This window comes from Atta cephalotes (genome assembly GCF_000143395.1).
Source record: "Atta cephalotes unplaced genomic scaffold scaffold00017, whole genome shotgun sequence".
Classification (NCBI taxonomy): Eukaryota; Metazoa; Arthropoda; class Insecta; order Hymenoptera; family Formicidae; genus Atta; species Atta cephalotes.
In genome coordinates, this window is record NW_012130081.1 from 4039127 (window position 1) to 4064805 (window position 25679).

Here is a 25679-nt window from a genome sequence, read left to right on the forward strand (position 1 = left end):
CTCAAAACAGTAAAAGAAAACTTGAGCTGAACAAAAAAACCCAGATTACAAACGGAGAGAATGAAATATGATTGCAGATGGATGATAAAAATATAGTCATTTTTTAAACCAATTATATATTTTTTATAGAGCTATAAATATAATTATTTTTCTTTCAACAATCAGTATCAGGATTAAAATGTTTAATTAAACAGGAAGAAAATTGTCAACCTAAAAACTAAGTTATCATAGCCGAATTTTGTGTTAGACTTCTTATTAAAATCGCAGAAGAAGAACAAAAATTTTAAATACGTCAGAAGAAGTTCGAGGCCAAAAAATTTGAGAATTCTTCGCATAGACAGCTAGGGCAGTTCCCTTCTTCGCTACGGAAAGCGAGCACGGATACCAGAAGATTCCGATGAAGTTCATTCCCTCCGATGACTTTGCTCGCGAGAAGCGAGAAAAATAAAAATAACAGCTATTATGGAATCGTCCAGAGCGGAACGACAGTACGTAAGAACTCAACTCGACTTATTACCGATTTCGCGTGCCAGAAAATGGACGGGTTATTCGACAGAAGCTGTCAACGCGAAACAGCAAGGTAGATGCGTACAAGGAAGATAATTGATGAACAAAGTACCGATGAGAGGATAAGCTCTATTGAAAGAAAGACTGAAAATAAAACATGGCTGCCGTTTCTCTTGCTCGGCTGTATCTTGTGCAGTGCGCTTTTATTAATGCAAGTCATTATTTATTGTCGAGGTATATCTACATGGAGATCCATTACCCCGAAGTTACGATAAGGTAACTATAATAAGCTAATCGATAGAGACAATGAAAAATTGATTTTCTTTCAGCACCCGATTTTATATTACAAGAAAGGATATAAGATATTAAAAATTGACGCAATTTAGATTTAGACGCAACTCTATAATTCCTGTCTGAATGAGAAATAAATCCGAATAATTTAAGACTAACGCACAAAAACATTTCGCAACGTACTTGACTAATGCACACAAATTAGATTAGGTCATGAAAAATTTTCTCTAGATAAAGTTATGTAAGTATATAAGTATTATAAAAAGACTCAAAGTTTCAAGGACTCGATTCATTTTGATGAATCTTGATCAGTCATTCAATATTCGACCGTCCTCCACATAACAATTTTCTTTTCGTTGAATCAGTTTTTTCTGGGAATTCGATCGACTAAAAGAAAAATCACGAAACAAAATATATAATACTCTCAGAAGAAAAGTTAATACAAATAAAATATACAAAATTATTCAGAACAAAAGAGAAAAAAATCGTGTATTTTAAAATTAATTATTTACGGCAGTATTAAACGTAAGTTAACTAATATATATATATATATATATATATATTAATCACAAAAAGACTGATCCGTCGCTGTTCATCTCAAAAGTGCCTTCTAACTATGGGAAGAAGCTACCGATTCTCATTGATACATCGATCCACATGCACGAGAAGCGATGTAAACAAGTAGGCGAGCGGCGCCAGGAGGAGACTCGGGAGCGAGAAGAAGAAATGAGAGATTAAGACCGCAACGTACGTGGAACGGTTCTCCTTCGTTACGTCCTGGAAAGCTACCTGGCATTCCGGCAAACGCGATGCCGTTGATCTCGTTAACGTCCCGTTCTCACTGACGCATTCAGCGCCGGCGCTGAGAAATTCGTGAGGACTCACTCTGGCGGAAGTCGATGCGACGCCGAAAGTGGCGACTGCCCTTCGTTCTAATCGCCGGTATCGTCGTAAATTTATCTGTTCTGACATTGAACGCGATGTTTAGTTCGTCCTTGGGACTTTTTCGCATAAGTTCTAACGAGTTTTTTCCCGGAAAAGTATAGAAATTAATAGTTAATTACGTTAATTAATCTTACACTAAAAATAAACCTCTTTATTCACGATTACACATTCATCTCTCTTTCATGTATAAAATTAGCATTATTATAAACTTAATTTGTCTTCAGCATTATATATCTCTAATAATTATTTAAAAATTTATAATTGCGCTCTAAAAAAATATGGATTCTACATTATATGATGTTGATGTGGATTTTAAATTCAAATTACGATAATATTAATTAACACAGTGAGAATTATATAAACATCGCATCATATTAAATCCACACTCATATTTTTACAGTTGTATTTTTTAGAGTGTATTTAATAATCCTCTTTATTGCATTTATTCATTTTTATGTAGACGAAAATCCGGCTAAACGACTAGTTTAAAAAAAAAAAAAATAGAAATCTAGCGAATTCTAACAGACTTTGCGATGCCACGCCAATTACCAACTCGATGTCGAATCATACGAAGACGTTATTCGAACAGCCTTGGCCGATCGGGCATTCCTGCCGATCGTGCTCGTTTGCACTCCGCGATCTTGCTTCTTCTACCTACATACCTGGACCGGTGGTCGCGATGTTATCTCTCGTACGCGAGAGAGGGAGGGGGGAGGTGTGTGCAACGCGAGGCCGAGCGGGGGCCGCGAGACGTTTATGGAGAACGCCGCTGCAGCGACGATATGTATGTATTATGGAAAGCGAGCTCTGGCATTCCGTAGTGAGCGTCGTCGAACTCATTAACATCCCGTGCTCGTTGGCGGCGCGGCATGGCACGGTACGGCGTCCCGTTTTCCCTCGAAATAAACAAACCCGTCGACGTTACGACACCGGAGCTGAATAGAAACGATAACGTTTCTACGTGACGTTCGGCGTAAATCCGGCGCGGAATTCTTCTTGGCGAGGAAAAAACCGGAATTAAAGTGCAACCCATCTGATATCGGTTTCGGATACGGTACTATCATGATGACTTTCGATGCGGAAAAAAAAACGATTTTTCTAAGTTATCTCAAAAGTTAGATACAAATCTAAAAGTAATTTTGTTGAACATTAAATTTAAAATAATCGCTTCAACGTACACATTGCTAGAAACAATTTTAACATTCTAGCAATATAATTTAACCGTCCTACATAATTATTTTAATGATCTAAACAAAATTATTTTCAGATCTGTATTTAGTTAAATTTTTAGATATTTGAGCAAAACCGTTCTTTCTATGTATAATTAATAAATTAAGCTGCATACTGTAATTGACAATTTTACATAATATAGATAAATATTACGAGACCTTACGAGGCGGACAGCTAATTTTCTCTTTAGTTGAACAGCACGTTTTCTCATCTAATATACAATTATTTATGAACAATAGACACGTTCTCATATTTATACAATACAACTGTTCGAGGATCAACGCATTTATTAATTTTAAATGCGGTTATAATTGTTTCATAAATTTTCATTTCTTCTAAATATAAATTTTATTCCAAATAGAATTTATATATAAAATATACATTTTTAAAAAATATATATAAAATATATTCTATATATTATTTTATGTATCATCCGAGCTGCAATTTTAACATCTTCAAGTCCAAATCTTCTTGACGTAATATTAGATAGATACTCACGTAAACTCACGGAGTAGTTTCAACCCTTAAACTTTAGCAACAAAAGGCGAAGGATTTGCGAACATTTCTTGCTAAACAATTACGAGAGCGATACACAACTTCTACGTTACGTCATATTCGACAGTTAATTAACGTCAGCTTATTTCTCATAGAGAACGTAACCAGCCACCATGCGGATGCCGTCGACCTCGTCGGGTCGATGTTATCACACGCCATATGTATTTTCATTCAGTACCGATCTTCATGGTTATTCATCGACTACATAACTTCAGAAGTGTCCGAAATGTCGAAGACTTTAGATAAACTCAACTTACCTGACTCCTCTAACTTTCAGTTTTCTCTTCGTTCTCCGCTTCTTCCTTTTTTTCTTCCTTTCTACCTGCACAATTGAAGGATCCTATCCAAGGCGTTGGTGCGCCGACGTCATTATCGAGAAAGAATAAACTCTCGTGGGAACAAGCACCGTCTGAAAAGAGTTTCAGATCGCACTAGGAAACCCGGGGGAGTTTTCTCAGCGCGCGGCCATTTTGGTAGCGGCCGACCGGATGTTCGCGCGTCCGCGGGAGGCGAGGATCGAGGCAGGCAGCACCACTTATTCGCGGGATGATACCATCGGGCACCGCGACACCGCGGAACCGCGTAGACGACTGACGATGACTCGCTTCTGCTACGCGAGCGAGCGAGCGAGCGAGCGGGCGTCCAGGCGAGCGAACGCCGCGAGCGAAAACTCACTTTACGCTCGCCTCCACTACCACTTTTGCCTCCCACCTCTACGAAGCCGAGGACTCGCTCGCCCGCTTTCTTACCTGACTACCTTACCCCTCTGCCCCCCCCCCCTCTCCCCGCTGCTCCTCTGTGCTTGCTAGAGCTCGCTCGCTCGCCCGAATACCTGCCTTCCTCTCGAACGAGCGAGCGAGCTCGACATGAAAAACTACAGGATGAATTACGCTGGGAAGTAGACGGAGAGGCACTCCGCGCCTCCGGACCTTTACTACGTGCCGTAGTAAATTCGATATCTGTGCTGCGCAAAAGAGCGGTCATCCGGCATTCCGTGAAAGCCGAGCCAAAACAGGAATCTCCCGTTCGGAGTCTGAATTTTTCAATCACGCGCTTGATGTGATAACAAATCGTATGGATTGAAAGAATTAAATGCTCTAAGCGGAATGCGGGAATGCAAATTATGCAGAAAGAATAATTTTAATTTTCAAGTACCTAAAAATTTAGTCATATACAGATTTGAGAATAATTTCCTTGAAACATCAAAATAATTATGTGGAACATTTAAGCATTGATGACAGAAAAAGCAGCGAATGTTACATAAGATTCTTTGATACGATTGAATTTTGTTCTTAGTTCTTCATTGGGTCTAAATGTATGAATCAATTACATGAACAAATTTTACAACAATTGTAAAGTTTTTTCTGCTAAACATGGTCAACTGCAAACAAATTCGAAAGACGAAAGTTGAATTAAATGTGCTAAATTTCTAAAGTATGGAATGCGAAGTTAAGGATAGAAATCGTTGGTCTAAAGTAATATGAACGTAATATAAACGTCAATATATAATCTTACAACATATGACTATGTTCCGAAGGAATTTCTGTTGCGCGATATGCAATTTTAAATACAACAGGTGTTGTAAGCATACATAACATAGTGCAACCGACAACATCGCGATAATTGATTTTAATATACATATCTCAGAAATATTAGATCCGAATGAATCATAAATGAACGATAAACAGATCAATCGGTTTTCATAATGTCATATAGTATATCGTACATAATAAAAAAATAATTAACATAACATACATAATAAGCTTCTTTCGTTTCATAAACGTAGGAGAATAATTGTTCTATTTATATTTATTTTCTGTTATTATGCCTTTACCTACGTTATTTTATTTTTATATTATTTAATTATCTTAACCTACGTTTTCTACCATCTAATATATTTTTGTATTCAATATGCATCCAAATTATGGTCAAAACATCTGAATTTTACTTATGTAATTTACTGCAAATAAATTTAACATTTTGATATCCGTGTTGACTCTAATTGATTTTTCTTTCTTTATTTAAATTTTTTTATTGTTAAAGTCTTAAACTATTTTATTACTGTTTATATTTATTGTATTATATTAAAATGTGTGATTTGAGAGAATTTATGCAGGAGAATTTATTTATGTGGCCATTCCATTTACGAGCTGCACCTTCATTTCAACGAGACGTGAAAATATTTACGCGAGTATGGAAACTGTACTGTTATTTCCGCAAACTCGAATTACCTTGAAACGTCACGTCGCGTAAATAAAAATGACAGAGTTACATAATTCCCAGGAGAGTCTCAAATGCAAGCGTTTCGCTATTGAATCGCGCCAGCGAGTTGTATTCACGCGCGGTTGTCTATAAAATTTCATCAGACTTCGACTCGATCGATCCTTCATCGATCGGAATTTCAATCGAATTGCAAGTCGTCACATTAAGCAACTATGCTAAATCGGCGAAAATATTTCGCAAGGTCACGTTTCCTCAACAATCCGAATTTCGGATCTATGTTTCACATATTTTTTCTTTTTGGTTTGAATGTTTCAATTTATCTAGCGTTTTCTTTTCAGGTAAAGAAGAACTAATTTTTCAATGACTTTCATTTGGAACTGCTGTGATCATCGTCTACATATCCATTTTAAGAATGTATGAATTTCTTTTAATCTAGGAATAATTACTCGGGATGTTTTTACACTCTAGCGGCAAAAAGTGTGAATTATTATAAATATTGTTTTGTATGGATATTGTTTAACATTTTCTTTCTTTTTTAATTATTATTCTTTACAAGTTCTTTTTGAATAAAAAAAAGTCTTTAAATACTTTATTAAAAAGTTATAAAATATAAAATATAAAAAAAACAATTATTATATTTTATCTAAGTTTGGATTTTAAACTACTGTCAATACAAGTTTGACATTGATATAATTTCGAATTTATTATTTTTTCCGAGAATAGATTGTTAAAGATTTTTTTCTTAATCTACATAGAAAGAAACGATTCTGTTAGCATATTTAACGATTTTGCTAAAATATTTAAAAATTTAACTAGATGTACACAGTAAAACTATTTTTGTTGGGTCAACAAAATATTATATTTATGTAGCACTCAAATTGATTATTAGAATGTCAAAATTCATCATGCTCGAGATTTTAAATAATTATTTTGATGAATCAACAAAATTATTTTCAGATTTTGTATTTAGCTAAATTTTTAGATACTTCAGCAAAATCTTTTTTTCCGTGTATTTTAATGACAATATAATCGTTGTGCTAATTATCAGTATTATTATAACATTGTTGCGCAAATCTTATACATGATAAAAAAAGCTGCGCAACCACAATGTCACTAACACTATCATTAGAGAATAGGTCTTAAAAGAATTTCAATATTTTCCGAGCAATTTTTTCTGATAAATTTGTCTTACAAATTTCCTTTCTTATAAAGATAAAAAATATTTTGTCTTAAAATATAAATATTTTGTTATACAAATTTATCAGAAGAACAAAATATTTTTTATCTTTATAAAAAAGGAAACTTGTGAGACAAATTTATCAGGACAAAATGTTTTTGTTATCTTTACGAAAAAGGAATTCTCAGACTACAGCCGCAATTCTTCGAGTTCCTTACGAGCAGTTACTTAAAATCATAGTACAATAATAAGTTTTAAATCAGTATAAGTATAATAATAATAATAATTAATAAAGTCGCTTAATATGAGATCTTTTTTTAAAGACTTGTAATTTATTTAATTTGCAATGTTAAGTCCTATTTTCAATTTTATGAGAAATATATTCAAGATTTATCATCAAAAGTTAGCGACCGATAGTAGCTATACTTTGTTGTATGTAAAATTTTTTTATTGAAAGTGTTCATTTTGCTCATTTAAAAAAAGGGTTCCTAATATGAGATGCAAGGGTTTTCTTGTATGAGATGGTATTTCATAACAGAAAATTAAGAAAAAATAAAGATAAGCTTTTTATACACGCTTTTATTATATTACATGCAAGTAGGAACAAAGAATTTGAATGTTATACATAATAATTATATAATTTTTCGATGTGTGTGTATGTGAGTAATCCTAACAATAGAATCATCATTTTTAATATTTCGTTCAACAGTATGCTTTGAAATATTGAATTGTTTATATAGCTCTCATATTAGTTAGGAATACCCTAAGTATCTCATATTACGACTTCCATGCCTTGCGGTTTCATGATCACCAAATCTAAGCTTTACAGTTAAACAAATCATTATATCACGTGTTTTTCTATTAATACGATCTTTCTCTATCACTGCATGCAGACTTTATTATCAAATATTTATTTATTATATAATAAAACAAGGTTTGAAGACTAACCTCAATAAAATTCGATAACAATTTCAAGAATCTTTTTTCACAACTACTGCACGCATTTAATAATGAGTTTTCTACTACATATGTTTCACTCTAATAAGTTCATAATAAAATCAACCACATGTGCTTATTAGTTTAGCAGAAATCCCGCTATCTCATATTTGGAATCTAATAGGCGACCTAGTGTGAAGATTGTAAATAAATTTCTTTCTTTTTAATAGTAACTTACAAATATAAATTACATCGCATTGCATGATCGGTATGCACTCGAGAAGTGGTTCACGCGGCTTTCGTGGCATCGATTGTCGATCGATCGGAACGCAAAACGAGTATCAACATCGTGATGTCGAACCGCCAAACCTGGATTCTCGAGATGCTTCACCATCTTCGTCCTTCCGTATCTTTTTTAAACGGTCGCGCCGCGAGATTGGCGGGACACCGAAGCATAACCCCAATACGATCGATACGTACGGTGGGGATCGCGCGCTCATCCGTTAGCGGTACTCCAGTCCCAATATCGTTATCCAATTAGACAAGCTATCAGGTCGGAGCACACAGGTGCATGCAGGTGCGCCCGCTAACAATTTCCCGTACGACGTCGCTCCTTACCGGTGCGGCGCGGCGACGCGGGAGATCGGAATGGAAAGTGGTAAGCACGTAGATCGAGGAACGAAAAACATGAATATGCGTGATCTCGCTCGCACCGATCGCCGTGATATCGGTCCGTACGCAATCCCATTTTTACGTATCTTCCAAGCAGAATAACATGGAAAGAATGATTTTATCGAAGCATCTAAAACTTTAGCTACATACAGATTGAAAAATAATATTAATTATATAGGAATGTTAAGCACACTGCAAAAGTCTAACAATCATCTTGTCCACCATAATTTTTATGTCACCATAATTTTGATAGTCCAATCAAATTATTTTCAGATTTTCAGATATCTAGCTAGATTTTTTTAGATGTTTTAGCAAAACTATTTACTTTCCGTGAACAGATCACGTTAACTTTAATTTTAAATTAAATCGTGACTGATCATCATTTTGATGTTAAATAAATCGAAAAGTGATTTTTAATAATCATTTTAAAGTCATTTTGATATTAGAATGACTTTATGTTCTGCTTACTCTTCAAAAATCGCGCATTCTTCGACCGTTTTTGCAGCCGAGAGGAAATCGAAGGAACTTGCGAAGAAAGATGGCCACTTAAATATGTGTAAACTATTTTTTGCGTAACACGAATGAAGAAGTTTTAACAATTTGTCCGACAGGTGTTGCTCGAATAGAAAAATAAACGTAAGTCCTATTACAAGTATGTAAGTTATGCAACGAGAGATGAAAGAAGCTGTATGTACTGTATGACTTCTTCATCGAATTGAGTCGGAGTTTTTTTATTTCAATATGCTCGTTATGAAACAAGTTGTATAGGCACTTTTATCTATTCATATCCTCTGGATAATAATGCGGGACGAGCATCATTATAAAAAGCATCAATACCGAATGCATCGACAGATGGTAGATGTTCCCAGAAACTAATCGGGAATTTTTAAAAATAGAAAAAAATTGATCACCAAAATTGAATGAAATAACAAATTCTTTTTGAAATAAATAATTATTTTAAATTGTAAAGAAAAAAAAATATATATACACACATGCATGTAGTAGAGACTTGATTTTTGTGTAATATAATATATCACACCCTTACAGAAATCTAATACTTACCAATTTATTATTAAAAGACAAAAATTAATTACTTATTTGGAATACTAAAAAGCACTGTTGTTTAATATTAAAAGGACAACAGTGCTTTTAATATTGAAAGTAAGTAATTAATTATTGTTTTCTAGTTTCGACTAGTATGATTTACACAGAAAAATCAGTTTCATTAAAGTATTAAGAAATTTAGTTAGATACAGACCTGAAAATAATTTTGTTGGATCAAAATAATTATGATGAAGATGCTTAAGTGATGATAACAATGCTGTAAAAAGTTTTAACATTTTAGTAACTAATTTGAGCTTATTTAATAATTTACAATTATTTTGATGGTCCAAATTATGTTCAGATCTACATATGTATATCTAGGTAAATTTTTAAACACTTTAAAAAATCATTCTTTCCGTATATAACGAATAGAAGATTCTTATCCTCGATAACATAAATATTAACTGTATTCGAATCATTAAGAAGCGTTTAACTTCACGAAAGGAAGTCCGAACATAATTTTTTGACAAGCCGCAAACAGCTATGGATTGGATTTTATCTTCTTTTTGCGTTCGACTTTGATTCCGTTTAACGGCATCAAGGCTTGGAATTGTATAATAAAGAACCAAATAAATAATCCTACACTCATAAACGAAGATATATTACAAATAGAGGAAGAAAATCTATGCTATCCACAAATACCTCCACGAGGGAGACGCGAAAGAGGAATTTCACAATGCTTCATGATACGATCAGTTCGCAACACATCGATCGGCGACATATCGGCGAATGATGCGGTACGTTGCGTTCTCGATCGAGAGTCGTGAAATTTCGTCGGCGTGTTACGGGTGCGAATGAGCGTGCGAGGAAGAAAAAGAAAGAAAGAGAAAAGCTCACTCGCTCGCTCATTCGACCTCCGAAGGCTTGCCTGTCGTCCCGCAGGCTAAGCGCACACGAGCTTTCTCCCGTGCATGGCTCGGAATGCGGCCTCTCCCTCGGTCGGCCTCGAGGAGAAGTCACGGAGGCACGTCGTCCTTCCTATTCACCGCCGTTGCCCCGCAAGCACGTTTCGCCGCCGATCGATCGGCGCCCGTCTCGCTCGCTCATCGGGTCGGGATCGTAATGATCGCGCGCGTATTACGTGTCATCGATCAATCGCGAATACCGCGCGGCAGATCCGCGAAACGGCGCGGATCCGATACGTACGTGGTATGCCACATCCATCACACGAGTAACGAGTAGCATTGCGGTGAATGGACTGTGGAGATTATAACAGCGGATTATTATTCTGTATTTTTACACGCGTGATCTCATGGATCGTAAATCCGCAACAATGATACATCGAGATCTTTTTCCTTACCAAAGAGAACGTCGTCTTCGCGTTAGAGAGTGTGGTCGTTACGTCGTTCACATATCCAATTCAAGAATGTATATTGAGAGACAAAAATGGCAATTATCATAATTTAACTATAATTTGTAGTCATTTTGAGACCACTATATATTTATATTATTTTAATCGTGCAAATATATACACTGCTTGAAAATCTTTAGTTTTTTTGAACATATTTTTTTAATCGTTATTATCATATAGTGTTGTAAAGAAATAATTATGTTCATAATAATTGCGATTGCATTTGCTGAATAATAATGTTTATCTTACCATTTATATCTTGATATTTTACTATATTTAAAATTATTATAATTTATAGTTAAATATGTTCGCGTTTGAGAGAACTATTTATTGTATGTACATGGTTATTATTATTAACATTACAGCAGTAATGATCATAAAAATGGAGCTCTTTAACCGTAATTATTTTACTATGCAATTATAGTACTAAACACTTTCCTCTCAGCGTTTATTCCTTTAAGAAAAGATTATATGCATTCTTAGTAGCGCTGTTAACTAATCTTAAGAGAATCTTAAAATGAAGTCCGAATTCCTGGAGAACTGCCCGGACGAAATCGCTGTTTTACCGTGCGACACATTGACAAGAAAAAACTAATTGTTATATAAAAATTGCGTTAGTCGGTAAAGCAGACGACTTTAGGATCTCTTTAAATCACTTTTTGTCGTTTACATGAATGACATTTTAATTAACCGTAAGTGAAACAACTATTAATGCAATATACATGTTAATAAAATATAAGTTTTTGGTAACTTAAAAATTAAGTATATTGAAAATACATTAATTAATACATTATTAAAAATTAATTGTATTAATTTATTTCCATTAAAACTTTCCAAAGAATGCAAATCTAAATGTTTCTCCCTGCGAAGGAATTCGAATAACGGTGCAAAGTAGTTATGCGACTCGGTCCCGTTTCTTCGGTAAATCATAAAATCATTTTGTCAAGATTAGGCACACATCGCGCATTCTCTTTCGGACGCATAATTAGCGAGCTACCGCTCGGAAATCTTGTTTCGCGCGCACGCGATAGTTGCATAATCGCGGTCACACATACACGCGGCAATACCAATTTTCGCGGCGTAAGAAAGGCGCGTCGAACTGCATTCCGCGTAGAGGTGTTTGCTAAATCTTCCAACGCCTTACCTAACAATCACACTATGCGCTTTTATGTATTTAGTTGTGATGCATTTCGAAAAATTCTCATGATTGTCAACCCAGCAAACGAGAATGAATTAAATGGATTGAAATTTTTTTCGAATGCAATTAATGGATTGAAAAATTGCATTTCCTATTCAAAATTTTGAATTGAACAGTATTCACAATTGTGTTTGAGTGCTAGAAAAAGCTAATATTACTTTTAGATTGAAGAGGATAGAGATATGCTCTATGCAATTCCTATAAATGAATAAAAATGCATTCAGAATTGAAAAGCATTCATTTTAACATTCGTGAATCAATATTTCTGAAAATTTGAATCCATTTCAATTCATTTCAATCCATTCTCGTTTACTGGAAGATTGTATTGTATTTACCAAATTACGCCGAATATGTACTTTCTGTTTTTTTGGAATGCAGACTTTAACTGGACATGTACATTATGAACTGTTCAAGAACCGTATTTTCAAAAAATATTGCATCTAAGAATGTACGAAAATACAATACTTAGTGTTAGTATACGTTGCATTTTCATTAATCTAAAATTTTTTTGTATTGTTTTCTATCAATATTATAATGAGTTTACGGGATTTTTGAAACAAAGAATAAAGATAAATCAGGCAAATGCCATAAATTAATTTTTGAACTAAAACTAAATAACGGTTAATATGATAGTTAATGTTCTTGGTCAAAGCTGTATTTTCATATATAAACAATATTTTTCGAGAATAAGATCTCAAATAAATTCCGGTTAGGATTAATTCAACAGTATGTTCATATTTTATTTAATAGTTCCATAATACATGCCCTATAATCCAATTTATATTATAATTCCCTCCACTATCCGCCATTATTACTTTTTACCTAGTTTTGTTTTTTCTTATTTCTGTTCATGTATAAAATGTAAAGATTTATAGCTTATGCAAGTCTATGTTATGATTAAATGTGAGAATTAAATATCTGTAACAGAGATTGAGTACCTGGCTCCTTCTATGGATATTGAATCATAAAATAAAAAATTCTTGAAATCTTGCTACGTTGTATCGAAATTATGGTGTACACGAATACTTACATTCCAATCGCCCATTAATCTCGTCTTAATCAAGATCTATAGCCACTTATTCAAGATATGTAAATCTTAAGAGAACAGCTTCTTGTAGCATCAATTTCTTTGAAAATATCCATTAAGATACTGTTACACAATTTGCAATTATAAAATATGTATTAAATAATTTCATAGTTAATTATATTTTGTTATTTAGAAAATTGTAAATATAATTAGAAATATCTTTCTCAATATTCTTAAAAAAATTTAGAAACGTAATTGATAACATTTGACAAAAAAAGAGATAAGTTTTTTTTCTTCATCTTAAGAAGAATGGATAGGGAAAAGAAAAACAAACAATCATCTGTTCACAAGATAAACCTGTCTTCCTCAAAGATCTTATCAGATCCTTTTTCAGATGTTTCTATCGTTCAACGAGACTGACATAATTCAAAACGCACGATCGTAAGTATGCGTATGCTAATGACCATCATTCGAAAGATTCCAAATCTAAAATTTGACGACCTAATAAAGGTTAGAATTTTGACACGCTGTCAGATGCAATCTCTCGCAGAGAGCATATAATGTGCTCACCAGATGAGAGAAAGCACGAGTATCTCCACGAGCTAGAACTAACGCTGTGAATGATTCCCTAAGAGGGGTTACTACTTTCGCTTTTTCCGTCACTCGACCGTAATTTCAATTTTCGCTCTTGTCCCACCGCTTTTACTTGAAGATTTCCATACCGCTCTAAATATGAAAGTGAACGATCGATTTGTTCGGCCAAATTGAAAACAAGTACGCCGCATTCTTCCTCGTTTCTAGATTCGTGGTGGAGAAATCACAAATAATGCAGCGATTTCCGCATTAGTAATTTGAATATAATTAAATCAGTTTCTCCTATACATTAATTAAAAAAAAAAAGAAAAAGAGAACATTTACTTTCTATTAATTAAAAAATTCAAGAACTTAATATACATATTGCCTAATAATCTTGCTTGATAAAGTAGAAGAGTGAAATTAATTAATGTCATGCCTTGTATAATTCCGAAGAAAAATAATTATATATTTAATTGTATTAGAATACTTTCTACCGAAACAAGCTATATAATGAAATTTTGCATTGCAGTTTATCATTCATAATGATCATGTTGCCTAGAATTTTCACCGTTTAAGAAAATGATCCTTGACGAGAGTGATTATCGCATCATCGCACAGATAAATGATAAACAATCGAATACAGCTATGAGAGAATAATGTTGTATAATTAGAAGGTATACTTACGTTAAACAGCTTCGGTTCTGCACACGAATAGATAGTTGCAGTTATTCACAATAACAGCGGATATTGTTGTTGTATTTTTATTTCGTAACAGGTAAAATGTGAATGACAACACACAAGGTTATTATCATTGTCATTATTATTATTATCAAATACATTAATAGGGTATTAAAAATAAAGGGATGCGATCATTGGATTGTGGCGGCTCGCTAACGATCGCGTGCCCCGGAAGAGAGCTTACAATATTTACAGAAATGAAATGAGTATTATTTTCAATTTGTCGTACACGACCATATGTTTGGCATGCGTGTAAGACGTGCTGCGATGCTGCAGGCGTCGACAACGCTTTGAAAGATATCGAAAAGTGCATCCACTTTGTAGGAACTCTTTCTCGAACATCGTATGTTTGTAGTCCTCCTAATTATCATAACGACGAGGTCAAAACTCATAGAGTACCGAAGGAGTTATCAAGATATGATGCATTTTTCGGTGTCTCTCTGAGCTTGATTCGATGACGACGAGGAAGCGGGCGCGCGTTTTCGCGCGCACGCTACTGCGTCGTTTGGCACGTAAGAAATCCGGACGCCGCCGTAGGCTCGTCGTGGTGGTAGTGCGTAAGCCGCGGCCTCGTCCGAGCTACTGGATGAGCTGCACGTCGAGCAACAGCTCTCGGCGTCGTCATCCTCGCCGTCCATTCTCGACCTAGACGTGCTTGCCATTCCTGCAAAGATATGTTTTCGTAAATAAGAACAGAATTCATTTAACAAGGATGACGTAGGCTGACATAGATAAGAGTCTTTAAATATTAAGATATTAATTTACGTCTCTTTAAAAGATGGAGGATAAATAGATCGAATTTTTGTAAGGCCATTAACTTTATATGTATTACGGGTTATTTTTATATCAAAATGAGTGTTCGAGATAATCCTGGTTGTGGATTTCGTTTTCAAAATCTTAATCGTATTTTTTGAGCTTGCCCTAATTATGAGAATTATAAAACTGAGTTGATTTAATCTTTGATTGATTTTGAAATTTTTCCTCCATATTCTATAACGACTATAACACCTATGGCTGCTAAGGTAAATGTTAAAGATTTAAATTTTTGAATATTTATTTATAAGTCTTATTTTCAGGTCAGTGGCCAGTTTCAACTACAGTCGAATCTTGAGGTCTCCGATTCCGTTGGATCGCTGTTTTACCGTTAGAACTTCGGAAATTTTAAGTTTTTATGGAATATTTTTTATGTGACCTTTGCTCCCCGAAGCGGCATACACTGAATCAAAAGATCCATCTTATCGCATGATACTGACTTTTATAAATGGCTTTGGAAAACAATATAGGAATATAAAAAAAAATCATCCATCAAAATATAAATCATCCATACATTTTTTCTAAAGACAAAGATTTTACGCACCCCAAGACGTGCTAGCGACCTCCTCGGGCTGCAGACTTCTTGATCGTGACACGTTTGCTCTCGACAGCGACGTGGGCGAGGGCGACGATGACGAATTCCGGTCGTTTGTTGGCGAGAGAGGGATGCGCGATGTCGCGCTGTGATCGTTGACATCTAGATCCCCTTGAAATCGCACGCGTCTCGACGTTGGCGTCGGCGGATCCGTCTGGCTGGCTCCAATCCCGGGATTGGCCGGTGACGTCGCCGGCTCTTGCGACAGTACGCCGGCGGACGCTGCGCCGGCGGTCGATGTTGACATTGATGCCGATGCTCCCGACGATGGCCGCGGAGGTGGTGGCAGTTCTGGCATACTTGATGCATGAGTAGGTGTGCAATTCTGGATGCATCTCAAAGGCTCCCGATCCCGCGCTTGCATCAGCCTGCAATATTATAATTGCGATTTATGTGTTAATCATGAGCAGTGACTTCAGTATGATTGGTATGGAGTATTCCATATACTGAATTTCATATCTGTATGATATTTAGTCGGGGAAAAATTTAGAAATTAAAAATCATAATGTAGAAATTACAAACATACAAAAAATGCCACTGCATTGCTTGAAGGATGTAATGCAATTTTTATGTGACAATCCTGAGATATCTTGTATCAAAATACGTAAACTTTATTCGCGTTCTTTTCAACGCTTCTACAACTTCTTCAACTTGTTCGAATAAAAGATCATTTTCTTATTTAAGACATTTAAAGTTATCTTCGATCTACACTGAATCAAAAACGTAAATTATATTGCGACATTGTATTGTGAAATGGTCGATAGTTAAATATGGAGGAGCTCATTAATAATTTTATTAAAAAAAAATAAAATAAAATTAGAGCGACTTTTGCCATGTAGAAAAATATGTATGAGGAAATATATTTATCCCCCCATCCTCCTCTTCTCTCCCTTAATCTATTCTCGAGAATTACATACATTGAAAAATTTTATTTCGCCGCACCTGGTGTTAATGCATTTCTTGAATAAAAAAGTGAACGAAAGTGTATGTTGAAAATATATATTGATCATTTGCAAATTTCGACTATCACTGTTTAGATTCACAGGGTAGACAGAACAAATAGATTTTTAAATACCTCCCATTTTTAGATTCTAATGGTATTCTTACTTATTTTATGTTGTATTTTAACTCAAATTTTAACTCAAATGTTACCTGCTATATACTTATAGCTCACTTGGAAAGATAGATAATAGTTAATACTCAGATCGTGCTGTTAATTCGAACTTTCGTAAAGTAGTAAAGTGACGTACCTTCCCAACTCATTACAGTTTTCGTCGGGATGAGAGCCGCGTTCCTGTAACAGTCTCTCAAGATTTCGCTCCAAAAGTACCCTGTCGAGACCACTGGGTCTGGAACCACTGGAAGGAAGTCCTTCCGCGCTAAATTCAGGGCTCAGAGCATTCTGGGTACTCTGGGTAGGCGTTGTTGCCAAAGAAGCGGAAATTTGTTGATGTCTTCTGGTCATTCGAGGCGAGTTTCTAGGAGATCCGAGAGTATGCCTTGAACCTGGAGGAAGCGGAGGTGGAGGCGGTGGAGGTGGACTCGACGAACCCTCGCTCGTGACTATCGTCTGCCTCCTACCACTCCTAAAAAATAAAAAATATTAGATATTTTATCATGTAATTTGTTAAAAAAGAGAGAATATATATATATATATATATATATAAAAGTCATGATATTTGATATAATTAAAAATATAATTTCTACTGTTATATGTCATAAAAAAATATCTATAATTATAATAACCTATTTCTTGATTTTCTATCTTTTTCACATTTTAATTAAAACATGCTATGTACCAAAGATAAAAATGATTAAAATTTTTTCATCGTCAAACAATTATGTTGCAGAGTGTGCGATTAATTACTTCTCATTTTGAATTTAAATTATCTACATTTACAGCATGTTAAAAATTTTCGACAATTAGATGCATAATGAAATTTAAATGCGACATTCAGCCCTCCTTGTGTCTCCGAAACGGGTCGTTATGTATATAAACCAAATTTAAATTCAACCACGAAAGACGCCGCTCTATAGGTGTCGCATTAACATGTCTTCAAGCATATGATCTAAGTGGCTCTGATTTCGTTAGCGATAATATGTACTAATCTGAATATCGTTTATAAAACATGTATATCGCTCAAATGATAAGCCGAAAAATCTAAATAATCTTCTATCATCCATATAATAAAATTAAAATATTTAAACACAAACTAAAGATGACTAAATAAACGATTCGACAATTTCTTATTTATCACAGTTTCAATCCTGATCCGGACAGGACGTAAGACCAGGCTACTTAACTAATGTCGACAAAACTTTAATCTCAAAGTTTCAACGATTCTCCCGTTTCCGACTAGTCGTTTTCAAAGCAAAACAAGTTATATGAAACCGGGTACATTAGTATAATTTATTACCGCCGTAATAATTTCTCGGCGTGCAACTCCGTTACTTGCGAACTCGGGAGCGGCGTACAACTCGTAGGCTCATGCGTAATCGCAGGACGTTACCGGCAGCTATAATTTTTGCGGATCCGTGCGCGAACCTCTCGTAGTCGGTGGCAGGACAATGAAAGCAACCCCCGTGACCCTCGCCTCGAGGCGAAGAGGTATGCGAGAGACCACGTGGAGTATGTACCTGAGGAAGGACAACGAGGGCGGGGGCGGCCCGGCGGAGGAGTCACTCGGTGTCGTCGGTGGTTCCCCTTTGCTGCACGCTATGCTGCAGTAAATGGCACCACGTCGCGGCAAGAACGGCCGGCCTAGGAGAGAAGTGCGGCAAGTGGCGCAGCAGAAGCAAGCCTCGGTCGCGTGCCAGTGCTGACCTTCGTGTGACATTTGACCCTGGTCGACGCCGATCGGCTCGCCGCAGCTGTCACAATACTCAGCGAAGGAAGCATCGAAGCACCTGAGACAGTACGGCCGGCCCTCCCGCATCACATACCGCTGGCCGCCAAGCTGCAAACAGAAAAAGATGCACTCCGTGTGAATTCACGTCTGCGAAAGTGGAACCGACAAAGTAAAAATGAACGTGAATGAATAAATCTGTTTCAATGAACAGGTGGACAAGGTGCGCTGCAGTACAATCTGAATCTACATCGACGAATATATTATCACTTTTGATACATTAACTCTAAGACGCTGAATGTTGAGTGATACAATGTTATACTTATTAATGTATAAATTTTACGCACAAGGAAATAGCTGACCACCGTTAATGTAACACAAAATTTTCATACATTTCATTTTTAGATTCGTATTCAGAGTTCTTATTTGTCAATCACAATATTAGCAGCTTAAGACATTACTTAAGATATTAATACTGTTCTGTGATTGGCTTATGATATCTTAAGACTATTTACATCTACTACTTAAGTCTTAGATATAAGAAATGAACACATATCAGTTTCAATGATAAAATATTTACACTAAATATCACATAACAGCGAATGTCTTATAGCACAGAAAATCTTTTCCATACACAGGTATGACGTTTCACACGTTCCACACGTTCGACGCTTTGTGAGTAGCGTGAGTGAGTGATAGAACCGTAGCCCAGTAGGGTCTTGAATTTCATGTTGAAAAATGAAGTGGGGATAACCCCATTTTATTACATTTAGAACTCCGAACTGCGAGCTACTACGTATGTATAATATTCCTGTGTATAATCAAAAGCTTTCTAATACAAATAACCTAATTATAAAGGAAAGAAATAAGCACACGATTCAAACCTGAAATGACATAAAGAATGTTTCTTCACTTAATAACACTTAAATTAAATATATAATAACACAAAATTGCTTAAAAATTAAAATTACTTATTACACTCTCTGTTATAACATTAACTATCTGCAAGAGATTCAAACCAATATATAATAAACTAAACTTGTCTCCGTTTATCTTAGCTTTTAGCATGATAGAATGAACCTTTTGATCTGAATGCATAATTTATTGAGCATTATAAGATATGCACTGAAAGCATACTTACTTATTCTCAATGAATTATGCATCTTAATAAACTCGTTCACTTGTACGTAAAATATATATATCGATAATTTTAGAGTTACAGAAAAATGTTCGTAAACATTCCTTTACATAATTCGTTCGTCTTTGTTTTTCTGAAGTTATCTTGAGAAACGATGAATCGCTCGTTTAGACGAACGGAAGTTATATACAGAAGATGATCGAAAAATGAAAAATTAATATCCGTTTCTATTAATGCAAATTAACTTTAATTTCAGTTCAGTTTATTCTTCATATTTTTCTAATTCTTAGAACTAGAGATAAAAAAGTAAAGAGTAAGTTGAACTGAAATTAAAGTTAATTTACATTAATGAAGGTACAACATTCTACGTGACGCATGCGATTAGAGCACAAAGAATGAAACACATTAATTGTTTTTATAAATAAACATGTCATTTATGTACAGTCTGATCAAAAATATTAAGTACTTTATTAACCATTATTTAACGTTTTAGTTAAAAAATTGGTTTAAGGCTGTGAATTGTTCTTTATTTTAAGAATTATTTGAGCTATGTACAATGTCGATAATTAACAGGGAACAGAATACAGGTAAAAGAATTTCAAATTGAAAAACATATAAAAAACAAAGAAAAAAGAGGACTATGATCCAAAAACTATTATATAAAATAAAACATGACAATATAAAAAGTAAAAAAACAATAAAAGAAACAGAAATGTTTTAAATTAAAAATTTAATATAAAATGCTAGCAATAGACAGACGTTTCGATCGCAATCGGATCATTTTCAATGTTAAAAACATACATAATCATTACAGTCAAAAAAAACAAAAACATAATAAGTTATCTATTTCGCTCTTTAAAACAGATGCTGATAACATGAAAACGAATATCGTAACATTCACAATTATAATGTATAATAAAAAAAGAACATATGCATAATAATAGCTACTTGCAGTCAGTCATGAAATGCTTATAATGTCAAATTTAATAAAAAGAATGAAAGTCCTTTGTTTAAAAGTGAACGGAGAACGCAAATATGAATCTGATCCTGTAGAAAAAATATAATATAAATGAAATCGTAGCGCAAGATTATTAACAATAAGGAAAAAGGAAGTTGAAATAATATAACTGAATATAAAATATAATATAACTAAATTATAGCGCTAGATAAACTATTAAAGACTAACATATAAAACAATATAATATATGAGATGATACATAGCAAATTTAATGAAGGTTAAGATTGCAAAAAAGTATATCTATATATTAACTGAAATTTATAATATAGTAATAGCTAAAAATAATATGCATAATATCTTTAACATAACATACCTTAAGTCAAAAAATAAAAATAAAAAGAGTTTCCGGTACAAATACGAAAATAAAATTACGAATAAAATTAGAGACAATGCGGAAAGAAATAAAACAATATCTTGTCTCCTCGGTGTTCTGGGACATAATGGAATCAAAATTGACATTCAGAGAAGGAAGGAAAAATTGGAAAGTGGTGAGAGGAGGAAAGTAAGAAGGGAAAAACATATAGATGATTAATATATCTGATCAAGGCTGTAAATCATTTTATTTCTTAGATATTGAAAAAGATTTGAGTTTAAATTCGTAAGACGTCAATTTTAAAAGTAAAAGAAGCTCAGATTGCAAGAAGAGGATATCGTGCAATACATCACATCGAAAAACGGTAGCGCATTCCTCAAGCACAGGAGAACAAAGTTGTCTTATCTCAATGCGGAGAAATAAGCATAGCTTCGGTGATAATGGCACTACGCCAGTGACCGGTTATTCACTGGAGCATGTACTCTACATATATGGCGGCGATCTGATAAAACATTAGCTTCTTAGAGTTCTCGCTTCTCGTATACGTTCGCGATATAGATACCGCGTTATCCCGCACTCTCAACCGGAGAGAATAACTCTTATATCATCACTTAGTAAATTGCGTCGAGTAAATTTAAATAAGAATCTCCTCCGCCCTCTCTTACTTAGAATTTTTCCCAGGTCTTCTCCGCGCGTGATAAATGCATTCACAAGTTCACACCCGAAGCCAAAGACAACATCGGTGCGGGTAAAGCGGAAAGCAAGTGCTGTTTCTGTGCCTCTCGACGCTATCTAAGTCGGAAGACGTATCTGGGGATAGAGTCAGCTGGCGGGATTATGAATTGCTACGCAGCTGTAAATTCGATAGCGACGTAATCATTAACTTGGCGGCGCGCGTTTCCGATGTACGATCCCGCAAGTGTACCGTTAGGTCGAAACGATTCGCTGCAGCACAGAGAATCGTCTTATGAAAAAAATCTAATATTCTACATTTATATATGTTTATAAACTCGATCCTATCATGCAGCATCCAGTCTCCATAAGGGGAGAGTAGTTACGTGCGCCGTTATGTTACTTGTCCTGCATTCATAACTGAGAGACATGTGGAATATCTTCATTAGTTGTTCGCGCGCGTTTGGAACAAATAAATATATTTATCTATCTAGTAATCAAAAACATTTTTTCGTTTTTAGAGAATTACAAAGTTTAATATGTATATGAGAAAGACCCGAGGCACTTCTTGTTTTAAGTTTAATCACAGAATGTGTGTGTGTGTGCGTGCGTGCGTGCGTGCGTGCGTGTGCGTGTGTGTGTGTGTGTGTGTGTGTGTGTGTGCGCGCGCGCGCGCGCGTGTGTGTGTGTGTGTGTGTGTGTGCGTGCGTGCGCGCGCGCTATCGCTATCAAATGATACAGTATTGCTATTTATATGTAAATTTTACGTACAACAGGCTACTCTCAATTAACGTAACTTTTTCATACATTTCACATTTTTAATGAAAAAATATTTATAATCTGAACTTTTATAAATAATCTAGTTATATTAACTTAAAACGAAAGAAAGAATAAACGCATTATCAAGTTCAATCTTGAAATAATGTCGGAATGTAGTCTTAAATAAAATATATAATGACACAAAATAAAATAATAACATAGAACATGCTTGAAAATCGAAATCATTTGTCATGATCTCCGTTATAAATATTGGCTATCAGGAGATCTCAATTGATGTGTAACAGACAGAATTTTTAAAAGCTTATCTCCGCTTGTTCTAACTTTTAACATAGCAGATGGCACCTCGTAATAACCATTGAAGGCATGCATAACTTAGCGCTCAATGACCTCGCTCACTTGTACATAAAATTTATCGATAGCGTTCCTTTATTTTTACAATAAATATCACTGAAGATAATCAGAGTAAGAGTCAAAATGTTGTTTGATTATATATAATATATATAATAATTTTCATATTTCTATGATATTATATTTATATTCGCAGAAAAAAACTTCTATTAGCACATTTTATTTATATAGTTTTATTTTATTATATTTTATTATATTCTTTAAAAAAAAAAAATTTCTCCTGTTTTAAATTCCAACGTGAAGGAAACCCAACTTAATAAAAACATTCATTACTGACGTCATAAAAATGATGATTGCAATACTTGCAATGTTTCTTTAGAAAATCTTTAATTTACATTTATTCTGTATTCTTACCTGCCGATCGCACTCGAGACAAGCAAAGTGGCGCATATGCCACGCTCTACCCTCGGCCTCAGTGCATTCATCAGCGAGGATGATCTCGTCGCAAGCGCAGCAGCGGGGTTTGAGAGTCTCGGCGTGGTGACGGCCGCAGTAGAGCCTGCCGTCCCGCCAGAAGTAGATTAGATCCACTAGCAGCTGACGACACACGCAGCAGACGAAGCAGGCGGGATGCCAGAGAGCAGCCGGGCCCGCGCGGCTTGCCGCGACGGCCATCTCGCCGGCCGCAATCGCGCGGCCGCACTCGCGACATCCGGCTCCATGCGGCCGTTCAAGCTGACTCGCGTGCCCGCGACCGAGAGCCTCGCGTTTCCGCTGAGCCGCAAATACCCGCAGCTCGCGCTTCTCCTCCTCGGTCAGGCCGCTGCAGTAACGCGCCTCATTGTCGTGCGGCGGTAGCTGTTGCAGCAATTGCTTCACCCGCTCCCGCTCGCCGGCGCTACCCGCGTACGGGATCTTGTCCTCCGGCAGCGCGCTGAAGTACAGATGCACCTGCGAAAACAAACCGCGCGCGTGTAGATTCAGATTGGAGTCTCGAGCGAGGAGGCGGAGGATAGAAACAGATTGTGTGCTCGTAACCGAGCCTCGTATACCGTAAACGCTATAGCTGGGGCGGACCACGTGCGAACGATAATGCAAGCTTATCGCGAAAATTGCATGAGGCGACGGCCTATACTTTACATTGAGCGTGGGACTTTGCCGTATTTGAAGCATATTATCTTCTCTTAACGGCTCGCAGTGTGCCGATGCATGTGTTTGCGAAGTGGTTGGACGACTTTGTTCCAAAAATAAAATAACATTTTTTTAGATTAATTAAAAATATATTAATTTGTCGGGTATAAAAAAAAATCTGTAGCCGCACTAACTAAGGAAATTTTCTGATGGTTGAAAATAAATAAACTAGAAGATTCTGATTATAATTCTAATTGAGATAATCAGAATTAGAATTCTGTCAGGTTCAATCAGAAAATTTTGATTTATTATTTTTTATCAGAATTTCAATTAATGCAACCAGACTCTTTTTCGTGCGGTAACAGGATTGTCACAAATTCCTTATTCTAAAATTCCATAATTTTTCCCTGATTTCCAGACAAACATGATTTTCAATAATATTTTGAAATTTTTTTGTATTTTTTTGTATTTTCATGCTAATTTGAAAATCGTTAAATATTTTATTGAGAAATCAATTTAATACAACAATATAAATTACTGCTGCTGACATTGCTATTTGCATTTTTAATTGTTAATTCTTTGAGGAGCACATTTTTCTTCTAAACAAATTATTGAAATCATAGGTCTATCAATCTATGGATTTTCGGGGTCGCTGATTAGTTGATTCTGATTCAGAATTACAAAATAAATAATAAATAATAAATAGACTTATGATAGATTAATTTTCCAAATTTTTTTCGGAAAAACCAGCAAGCAAAAAATTCTGAAAAAAATATATATTATAGTTTCAGATATAGAACATATCTGAGACATACATAAAATATGAGACATAAAAATTTTCAGAGTTCTAGCACTTCACGTTTAAGAATAGCTGAATTTATTATAAAAAAAACAACGTTTTTTTTTACATTAATTGTTTATAACAAAATTGCAAATAATTAAATTAACGTAATTTTTCATTGCATAACTTAGATCCCTAAGAGTTTAAAAAATACTCATGCGCAAAATACAAACTGCAAAATAGATCAGAAATATGGAAAAAATTAAGAACAAAAGTTGAAACGCCCACTACCTCTCAGAGTTAAATTAAAATAATATTTCAAAATTGCGTAGGTGTGATGTATACATATATTAAATTTCTTTAAAGTTAAAAAATTTTTATTTTCCAGAAAATTTTGCATAATTTTCTGATTTTTTCCTAATTGCTTTGACAATTTTTAATTTTAATTTCCCTGACAATGTCTTGATTTCCAGTTTTGTAATAATTCTGGGTAAAAAAATTGCAGGACTTATTTGTCCATATAGAAAAAATTATTATTGAAGGCTGATGATATATATGTATACACATACATATATATACACATATATATATATATATATATATATATATATAATAAATAGCGTGTCGTTACTATCTATTAATTAAACTAGTAACAACTAACGAAACCATGACAATAAACTACCAACTAATAATTACGATCTAGTACTTTTTAGT

General features: G+C 34.8%; 1 protein-coding gene across 1 annotated transcript in view; it reads right to left on the reverse strand.

Annotated features, from left to right (window-relative positions):
* Positions 1–14594: 14594 nt before the first annotated feature.
* Positions 14595–25679, reverse strand: part of LOC105618546 (protein espinas-like) — a 17233-nt gene continuing 6148 nt past the window's right edge. The window contains exons 3-7 of the mRNA XM_012200078.1: positions 23468–24004; positions 18576–18895; positions 17189–17524; positions 15888–16306; positions 14595–15194 (exon numbers count right to left, since the gene is read on the reverse strand). Coding sequence (XP_012055468.1) covers positions 14941–15194; positions 15888–16306; positions 17189–17524; positions 18576–18895; positions 23468–24004 — 1866 coding nt within the window. The 3' untranslated portion in view covers positions 14595–14940. The remainder of the gene's footprint in view (positions 15195–15887; positions 16307–17188; positions 17525–18575; positions 18896–23467; positions 24005–25679) is intronic.